Source organism: Branchiostoma lanceolatum, chromosome 8 (genome assembly GCF_035083965.1).
Source record: "Branchiostoma lanceolatum isolate klBraLanc5 chromosome 8, klBraLanc5.hap2, whole genome shotgun sequence".
NCBI lineage: Eukaryota > Metazoa > Chordata > Leptocardii > Amphioxiformes > Branchiostomatidae > Branchiostoma > Branchiostoma lanceolatum.
In genome coordinates, this window is record NC_089729.1 from 9,523,565 (window position 1) to 9,533,928 (window position 10,364).

General features: G+C 40.0%; 1 protein-coding gene and 1 long non-coding RNA gene across 2 annotated transcripts in view; one reads left to right on the plus strand and one right to left on the minus strand.

The window, feature by feature from the left end:
- Positions 1-9,160, minus strand: part of LOC136440786 (mismatch repair endonuclease PMS2-like) — a 28,803-nt gene extending 19,643 nt beyond the window's left edge. The window contains exons 1-12 of the mRNA XM_066436896.1: positions 8,970-9,160; positions 8,227-8,396; positions 7,539-7,625; positions 6,976-7,078; positions 6,475-6,577; positions 6,143-6,223; positions 5,623-5,711; positions 5,024-5,197; positions 4,627-4,726; positions 4,267-4,351; positions 3,890-3,969; positions 3,413-3,485 (exon numbers count right to left, since the gene is read on the minus strand). Of these exons, the coding sequence (XP_066292993.1) occupies positions 3,413-3,485; positions 3,890-3,969; positions 4,267-4,351; positions 4,627-4,726; positions 5,024-5,197; positions 5,623-5,711; positions 6,143-6,223; positions 6,475-6,577; positions 6,976-7,078; positions 7,539-7,625; positions 8,227-8,359 (1,108 nt within the window). The 5' untranslated portion in view covers positions 8,360-8,396; positions 8,970-9,160. The remainder of the gene's footprint in view (positions 1-3,412; positions 3,486-3,889; positions 3,970-4,266; positions 4,352-4,626; positions 4,727-5,023; positions 5,198-5,622; positions 5,712-6,142; positions 6,224-6,474; positions 6,578-6,975; positions 7,079-7,538; positions 7,626-8,226; positions 8,397-8,969) is intronic.
- LOC136440790 (uncharacterized) lies at positions 422-3,280 on the plus strand. Its single transcript, XR_010756714.1, has 3 exons — positions 422-588; positions 1,485-1,736; positions 2,280-3,280. It is a non-coding gene; the product is annotated as an uncharacterized lncRNA (long non-coding RNA).
- Positions 9,161-10,364: the final 1,204 nt, after the last annotated feature.

Genomic DNA, 10,364 nt, shown 5'->3' on the forward strand with positions numbered 1-10,364 from the left:
AAATATAACAGGCAAAATTAACAAAAAAGACAAGGGACTGTGCAATTAATGATGTCTTAATGAAATGTACCAATACTTCCTTAAATGATGACTACCTACATCTACAATTTGAGAGTAATCAGATTTAATTATTACCTTCTAAGTCCCAAAGAAGTGATCAAAATATTCAAAGTATTATTGACACAACCTTGCACAAACACCTAAGGTTATGACACAATCTTGTTGCCCATAGAGACAGAATATCTCACAATAGAAGTGTCTGCAGACATTTGAAAGTGATTCTGTGTGTGAAGAAGAGTGATAGTGTTCTACATGTGTCTGTCACGACTAAAGAAGGAGATAGGACTGAAGTTGATTGAAAAATAAGGATGATAAATTGTTTGTTTTGATTTGTTAGTAGCAATATTGCTATGGTGCTGGCAGATAGAGGGTGTGGTCTGATATGTGTGTGCTCAAGGGGCCACAACTTGTGTCAACAGTCAAGTTTTGGACAGGCCTCATAAAAGCTGGGACAGCGTAGTGGTGACGACAACGGTACAAAACATTCACGACTCCAGGACCAGTTTGGAACAGCATCCCCCTGAACAGGTAACTATCTAGAAGTACGTACCATATGTATACAGTAAATATATCTTTTTTTGGAGACATTTCAAAACAAATGGAGGGACCATTTTCACTTTCACATTATCATGTTCACCCATAAACAGTGTAAGAAGTGGTCCGTAAAACGTTTTATGACCTGTGAGTACATGTACTATGAAAGATATTTTTGAAGCATGCATGGGGATTATCAGTAGACTGCTTTCATGTATGGGAGCAAAGTTTTCCTCACTTCCTGGTCATGTGTTTTGTGTTCAATACTCTATTGATTTTGCGTGTGAAAAATGTGCACTTTGCCTCGCAATTGTCCATTAACCACTAACAACCAACAACCTGGGCTGGAAACAGGTAGGCAAGCACCGATCTTAAACTGCGTTCTTGTTTTTCCTCCATCACAATAAGGAAAGGATCATACAGGCATCTAAGGATACTTGATTTATCTAAGGTACATAGAACATTATAGTATGAGAATGAAAGTGTTGGTTTCATTCACATATGTCTCTCAGGCACAATATGTTTGATTAAGCATAGTGAGCAGCAGATCATTCTTTGCTGACTTCCTTAATCTATTACAAAAGCCACGATATCAATTTTTTTTTATAGAATAATCACTTTCGTGACTTGGAAACAAATTTTGCATGATGTTTTAGGCTTTCTTATTCCTCTAACTAAGGTATAAATAGTTTGCCTTGGCTTGTAAACATTTCATGCCATTTTGGCAGACTTTCTCCATAGATATGAATGAGGGGTCAAAATGAAACATTCAACATCCCTCATTTTCACTAACAAGTATTTCCTACATCTATTAACGTGTAGTTGGCTTATGGTAGTGACAAAGTCAATGTTTGGGATAAGTTTTGCTCAGAGATCCTTGTGTATTTCAGTAACAACTCGGCTTGACGATGAGGAACGTCTTTTTTTACCTGGGCTTGGTGGCTGTGGTTTTTACTTGTGCCACAGCACAAACTACCACTGACAGCCCTACTACCACAAATGGTGCCACCACTGCTGCCATGGCTTCAACTGCAGCTGCCTCAGCTGGCACCTCAGCTGGAGGTACCACCGCAGCTGTTACCAGTGGTGGCAGCACGGGTAATGCTACCACAGGTGCTGCAGTGACAACCGCTACAGCAATGGTATGTCAGGCTTACTTTTCTGAAGCAGTGTTGACCTGTGATTTCTAACACAAAAATGGGGCTTACTCACATTTTAGACTGTCCGACTCCAGTCTTTGTCAAGGAATGAGTGATTCGCTACTTCTGTGAAGTCACTTTAGAACATGTAACTTGGTGAGCACTTGATCATAAGTTTTGGTCCAATTCTAGTCTAATTTTGTGTTGGAAATTACAGTTCAACGTTTGCTAAGGCTAACGTTTGGAAATGTTTTGCAATGTGACATTTGTGACTTATACCAACATAGGTAGAACTGGTAATTTTGTGCTGGGAACTTTTTGTACTTTTTCGGATCGAAAATGTTTCAACCAAGATAGAAAGTTTAACATATCATTAGCTAAGGAGAAACCATGAGTGCCATGAAGTATTGCACTTTGTATGTTCCCTGTGATACTTTCTTTGCAAAATTTCTGTAACATAGGTTCCTTAACAAGTACAGTCTACCAATGCATATGAGCAGCAAACCCATTTTACAAACATGCTCATGTGTTTGTCATAATCTTCAGGACACGACAACTGCCAGTGGAACGACCACCCTGCCCTTCATGTTCCTTGTGATGGCCCTGGCCTGTCTGACTCTGCTGGCATGAGACTGATACAGAATGGACCTGGCAACTGACTGGATGAAACAAGCTTTAACTTGTAGTAATACTACTGCTCCCATGTAGTAAAAATGTAGAGTTAAGAGTGGGATACAAGATCAGAATCAAATGTTCACCGGTACATGTATTACTGTAAAAAAAGCTTCTTCATGAAATGACTGAAACAACCCATGGCTAATGATCGCTTGAGTAACTATTTTTGGTGTAACCCAATGATTCATTTGTGATTTAGCATTAGATATTCTACAATCAGTGTCAGGTCCTCTCCACAGCCATTTTCCCCGAAGGTTGACATTGATATAAAGGAGAATTGTTCCATGGCCCAGCAAAGATATGTGTAGAAATAATATCAACATGAAAACTTTCATGTTCTGACCTCACTTGTTACAGCAAAAGCAACAGTGAACCAGAAGTTCATACTGCACGACTGATTGTAATCAATTTTGTACAACTTAATAAGACTATGCTATAACAGTTATGATATTTCAAATAATACTGAAAGCTTTTTAACGAAACCTTGTGACAGGGACGTGTGATGTCGGTCTCAAGGAGGAATGGCACAGTGACTATATATGCTGTTATAATACTAGCATCTCCACATATCTTACATTTACTACAAATATCAAGTCTTGAACTCAAATTCTAGAGCAAGCAATGACCCGTCAGTGAAAAATGGACTTAGCCAAATTATAATTGTAAATATAGAATAGCCTTAATTGCCATTCTTATCTCAGAGCCACAGAGAGTCCTTTTCTACATGTATGTCATGCTTATATGCAACAATTGATTGCTGCTAAGACTTGTATTAATTGAAAAAAATGGTGGAAATGAAGCTTTGAAATAAAAGACGACTTCACCACAATAAAGGTCTTGTGTAAATAATTGCACATAAATGGAAAAATGGAGTAGTTGGTTGGCAAGCTCATTTCAGAATCGCAAGGCTGGAAGTTTGGCATCACAGTTAAGAATTATGATATACAGGCTTCCTATTTTCAACAGAGCACACTAACTTACTAACACAGTAGGTTGTAGCTTACCTGTGTTGGGAAGAACTGCCTGGTTCACTGCATACACAGAAGCTGTTGGCTCATACATTTGCACGAGGGATGTCTGAAATATCATGACACAGAATTCAATGAGCTGTCAATAATACCACTTTTCTGTTATTGAACAGACAACTGCATTCCCATATTGGTGTCTTTATATTCAGAGCAAATTTTCAAAACTTTTAACAATGCAGGTCCCTATACTTCGGCAAGAAGTTGAGACGAGAGCACATTGTCATGTACAATGTACCAGTAGTTGGCAGCTAAGAAATATGAGCAAAGACACAAGAACGGTTAAAGCATGTAATATCACAGTAATGTTCTGCTGTTCTGGCAGTGTTCATGTCACTCATGTACTAAAAACAGTTTCATTCTGATCCGATCCAGCAGATCTCTATATTCTACAGTAACATCCAAGTCAAATACTAAAAACAACGGAAATTCTGATTTTTCATTTGGGTAATTTACCTTGATTATTGCTAGCAGTGTTCTCTCTTCTTGCAGCCACACTTGTCGTTTGTCAGGAGTCACATTCACATCGACTGAATCTACCGGGAGGCGAGCGACAAATGTTATGGGCTACGAATGTCACCCCTCAAAGTGTTATGGGTAAGAAAGATGACAAGAATGTCAACATTTATGCAATTATCAATCTATAAGAATGATACAATGTAGGTTCCTTACACTCATTAGTTACAATGACGAATACACTGGTAATAGGAAGTTCTGAAGGTTAAGTCAATTGCCATGTTACCAGAATTAACCTACAACTGTGTTGATTCAGTTGTGTAGCACACTGTGAAGATGATTTTCACAAACCCAGCGTCAGAGATGAAGTTACTTACCCCTGGCCAAGGAGATATCCAGGACTACAAATGGATACTGGTGTCTGTTGTACATGTGGTACACCTCATTTACAACCTTGGACACCTGAACAATGCATGGAACAAAAGATATACATGAAATTTTGATGTACAGTGCAAAAGTAGCACTTATGATGACTTACTTTGCCAAACTTGACTGATCAACTAGAAACTAAACATACTGTAATGCCAAATATTGAAGGTGAAATTTGTTTTCAAATTGTGAAAATTCTCTCTCAGCAATACTAAAACACACATAAACAAAGTGTACATATTGAAGGCCTAACAGTTTGATAAGTACGAAAGTATTTACAATAACGTCCAATTTGATCACATATCTACCTTAGGCAGATCACAGGGTCTCTTGTTGATGAAGTAGTACTGTCTGTCAGCACTGCCCCTCCCCTGCCCATGGCAACATGTGGACAAGTATCCTGTAATACTACAGATAGAAACAGACTTTCAGGTGCATGCAATCACACTTTTGTTTATCGTCTGAAATCTGTATCTGTATAGATGGTATAACCACCCTTTGGCATAACACTATTAACACACCAGATTTGCAGGCATGTGGTGCGGCAACAGCTGGTTATATTACTAGTACACTGAACGACCTGACAGACCTAATCTTTGCACATCTTTTAGAATAAAATCTCACTATACTGATGATAGCGTAATAGAAACATAGAAAATCATCATATTGTAAAGCACTCAGCTCAAAAGAATCTAGTTTGATCACCTGAAGAGATCATTGCTGCTGTCCCCTTTGACCCCCATCTCCTCCGCCACCTCCTGACTGGGTCTGTGCTGTACAAACTGCAGCAGGCCTGACAGCTGTTTGGGACCAAACACGTTGGTCACATTCTCCTTCATGTTCACATTCCCGTTGGTGCTCACAACTGTGCTGCGCTTACTGACGAAGGAGACAAAATGGTGCAGATACAAAACATAAGTTACACCAAATGTTTACATGATTGAACCTTCTCCTGCCTAACTCTGTAACCAACAGGGAATTGGGTGCTAAACGGCTACTTCCATGTGCTCTAGGTTAAGCTTCCCCATGTGGACATGCATTGTATGCTGATACAAATATTTGTACAAATGTATTGCCCATATGAGACAAAAGCACTGTTAATGTTGATACATGATGGGGATTACAAGTTGCATTATTTAGGTTACTGACCCCAAAGTGCATTAAGCAATTTACATACATTTCCTTTCTTGAACAATTATAAGCACCTCCAATAACACACATTCAAGGCTTTGTAAAACCTCATCATCAAGAATTCAACAGGAACAAAATGAGCAGCATTGCCCAATAATTGATAATTGACTCACCCCTTGCCAGCCTGATTGGTGCAGGTGATCCTGACATTAGTGCTGATGACACAGTAGGCATACAGCACTGTCAGCATCCTGGAGTACTCCTGGGGGGCACAGATGGCAATGTCACATTATTACTGGTAAATCCTCCAAGTGTCAATTATGATACAGTACTCGTTATCATGTCCAGTCTTAGGTAGTGTTTAGCATTCAGCATCATCGTCCATCTAACTTGTAACTAAGTCTCACTCACTCACTCACTCACTCACTCACTCACTCACTCACTCACTCACTCACTCACTCACTCACTAACTAACTAACTATCCGGTTTATCGTCTGTTGTTCTCTGTGTCACAAGGGTTAGACGTGTTTGGTGTCCTCCCACTGAATTCATATCCTACACATGGTACAGCAACATGGTTTCAAAGCATCAGTATGCATGGCTAACAACAAACACAGAATAGGTTTAAATACATCATACACACTATTGTAGATAGTCTACTTTGTCAGAAGACAAAACAGTATCTTTTCTCACCTTCTTAAGATTCCTGAGGAACTCCTTATGTCTAACTGGGAGGGTGCAGAAAATCTGCTGGATGGTGACCGTAGTGCCTTGCTGGAAAAAAAATCACAAGTGAACCTTCAGTACAATACTATAAATCGTGAAACTTTCACGGTGGTCTTATTATTGCATGGTGGTCTTATTATTGCATTTTGTTTCTGAAATACCCACCGCAAATTTGTTGCACCATGAACATGTCTCTCTTGTATGACTACTCTCCTTCAGACTTGTTTCAAATGTGAAATTAAAACACAGAAAACCCTCATTTTCTCTTGTAGCAAGAAATAAAAGATCTGACAACCCACCTGCCTAGCACACGGTGTCTTCTGAATGAGTTTGCCATTGTGGTTGTACACTAGCTTGGTGCCAACATGGGCGTCCTTGTGACAGGTTGTGATAGACAGGTCACTGGGGAAAGGAAAAAAAAAGTAGCTTCATCAGGTTGGTTAGTCGCTGGATAACAAAATTCTTTGTACACAAACAAGTGTTTTTTCTTCACATCAACATTTCTGTAGCCACAATTGCCCTGAGGAAGGTGACTGACGGTCACTGAAATGTCTGTGTGTACAAAGAATTTCTGCTGCTAAGCATTCAGCATTTTTGTGTTGTTTCTGTATAGAGATTTGCTGCAAGCTTTATATCCTATTCATATAAACATAATCTAAAAATGACAATACTTATCAAAATAGAATAAAAATGTTTCAGTTTCTAAACACATCAGGAGTTATTGTTACAGACAAATTTGACAGAAAACACATGTATGTCACAGCAGATATAGCCTGAAAACAAAATGTTAAAGGTTTTACCTGAGTGCACAGAGTGAGCTCAAAGCTTCTCCTCGGAACCCAAATGTTTCGACTGACGTGAGATCTGAGAAGTCCTGTAGTTTGGAGGTGTGGTGCTTCAGGGCTGGATTATGATACAAAGAATACACCTAGCAATTTATTGCTGGATTGCTTCACTTCTGAAAGGATGATGACATACATGAATATAGATATGGCCTCTAGTATCGGTAAATTGTTTGCATCAACCCCACTACTACTAGTATTGGCTATATGGCTAAACAGCATTATATGAGAATGAGTCTGCCATGTAAGACACATCTGTAATCTAATTCAGATCTATCTGAGTTGCAAAGTTCATGAATGCTTTCATGTAAGTCACTCATATGATGTTTGTAATTGTAATTGATACAATGTAATGTCAAAGAACATTTCTTGCATGAGTTTGTCAAATAACTTGAACAAAAAAACTAACTTAAAGATAAAACATTGTTTGAAAAAGCAGTTAGCAATACAGTCCTTCTAATTACAACAATAGTTGTAAGCAGTAAGCAAGCTACATGTATGTAGAGAAATGGGTGACTAACTGAGTCCTTCAAAGTTGCTCTCCTCTACCCCTGATCCGTTGTCAACCACCTCCAGCAGTTCTGAGCCGTACTCCTTCAGACGGATGTCTGTGGGGGGAAATATCTGTCACCACTTGGTCATCCAGTACAGCAGAATGACAGTATAGAGCTGTTGCATAGACGTGAGCCGAGTAGAAACTAGTATGGCTACGTTTGTGTTTTGGGTTCCTGGAAAAGGTGCGGTAGGCTAGTGCAGTGGGCTACCTCAGCAGGCTACCCTTTCTGGGCCCCAAGCTATGCATGGGTTTATGGCCTCTAATGGACTTTTCTTGAGGAAAGACTGGGTCAAGCTGTGGGTGGGCTGTTTGTGTGTATGTGTGTGTGTGTGCGTGACTGTGTGTGTGTGTGTCTGTGCATGCATGTATATGTCTGTATGAGTGTGTGGATGTAATGTTGTATGACTGTGTGTACAATGTATCACTATGTGTCTGAGTTGTTCATTTCTTTTGTGCAGGATACCTGACGGACAGCCACCATGCTCTTTGTAGGCCTGATTGGCAGCATAGCCACAGGGAAGATGAAAAAAAAAGGGAGTTCCCTACCTATGTTTGTGGCACATATTCACCATGTCTACTACCAATATGTTTGTGGCACACATTCCTGGTGTCTCCTACCTAATTTTGTGGCACACATTCCCGGTGTCTCCTACCTATGTTTGTTGCTCCTGCGTCCAGACTGTTCTCCACCAGCTCCTTCATGGCGGTGGCGAGGTTCAGCACCACCTGGCCCGAGCAGATCTGGTGCACGGAGCGCCGATCGATGGGCTGGATGGGTCCTGCCATGTCCGGGCTTCTTAGTCTGTATCCTCTTCTAGTTTGGCTGATGATTCAAGGGTAATGTTTAATCATATTACACCATATATACATACTAATAAAAGCTCCTTGGTATTGATTATTGTAATGCTGTCCTGTCTAATTCAAACAGATACTATGAAAAACAATAAAGCGTCCACAAGTTTATCTGATAGAAAATTATAGATATCTTGATCCTCCTTGATCTGATCAAGAGTGCCTACTAGTAGTACTAGTACTTAGTACTAGTAGTGTGATAAGACAACATTCATGTATCACCAAGCCTTTTATGCATAGCGTCCCAATTTCACCCGTAACTTGCTGCACATCGTTTTACTCCATCGAAGCTGTTTGTGGCGTGGTAATGTTTATCATTTAGTCACGACTCGCGAGTTTGATCTTGATGTGGGGGAGGGGGGCATACACCGTCCAGAGTATCTCGTATATTATTGTATCCATTAGCTCTAAAGCTAAATCAAGGAGGTTAAATATTTAACCTCCTTGGCTAAATCTTCACATTTCAGGTTTAGATGTTATTTCTGTTGCCTGATTGAAAGGTAAAAAAGGACGTGAAACCGTTGACATAATCCACAAATCTCACCTTGCAAGAAATAAACAACTCAAACACCCGCCACTTTCTGGTCATCATGGGTAACATTAGAAATATACCACTGAGACAAGGGGGAGGCAACTTTATCTTGAAGGGACTTGAGACAAATCCAAAACTCCTTGGTTGTACCTAGGTCTGCAATGAAGATTATCTAAAGGTAAATTCAGGATTTTATTAAAAGAGGGAGAGAAGATAGTCCCCTACGATGATAACAAATATTGCTGACAGCTAAGGTACACACATGGTACAAGGACGCTACTATTTTTAGCGGAATAAAACAGAACTGCAGTTTCACAGGTAAACATTATGATGGATGCTGATTGGTCAAATGAAAAACACCAACCAATCAGCGCAAACCAATATCTGATGTGCCGGAAGACATAACATACAGTACCCCGTATGTACCATATAAGGTAATGGTGATTGGCTGCCATTGGCCAATAGCAAAGTCCTAGGCAATTCTAACCTCTGCTCTGGTTGGTCAATTTGTTCTTAACATTAACCAATCATTAATCAGTTTACTACGTAAAAGTAAAAAGACAGTGGCATTTGCTGATTGGTCAATGTTTTGTTTCTTAACCAATCAGTGTGCAGCTGACATGATCCAGTAATTAGGCTGCAGCATTTATTTCCTCTGCCGTTAGAGGTCGCTCTTAAAAATCCAATGTAAAATTGTATTGACAAGCTTGTTGTGTTGCTATACTATTCTATACCGCTTGGCGGCGTTTTTGTCCCGTGGCAAGCGCCTGTGTTGACGCCGGGATGGCGCCCATTGAGTTGCTCTCTGAGTTGGGTCCTTGCTTGGACGGACAAATATGTAATAAAGGTAACGTTAATCTTAATCATATGTTATGGTCTCTTTTGCTCTTACTTCCAACATGCCCGTCGTGTTGCTGACAAACATCAAGTAACTGCTAGAATGCTTTAAATTTCAACTGCAGTGATGTGGTGCCAGCCGTGTCACATTCAGGTTTCTTGGGACTGGAAAGATGTAACTGTTATTCCCTGTCTCGAGAATATGAAAGAGCAACAACATATTTAGTGATATATTGACAAGCAACAACCACCGATCTATATATTCTGTGCGAAAGTCCGATGTTTAGGAATGCCCTGAACGAAATGCAAGGCCAGGTCATCACCGGGTAGGAGGGGCAATGTCCCAGAGGTCAGTGATAGCGTCGCCCGTGTAAATTGCCATAGCACCACTCGGGAGACGGGGGCTCGTTACAACCTTTACATCGCAGAGAATTATTGCTTTTGGACATCATTGAACTTTCAAAGCTCTTCTTAGGTAATTTGAACTACAAAGAAACATTATGCTTCATTCTGATTCTTCAACAAATGAGGTAGAAACATTACCGGGAGGAGACGGGTTGTTTGCGGGAC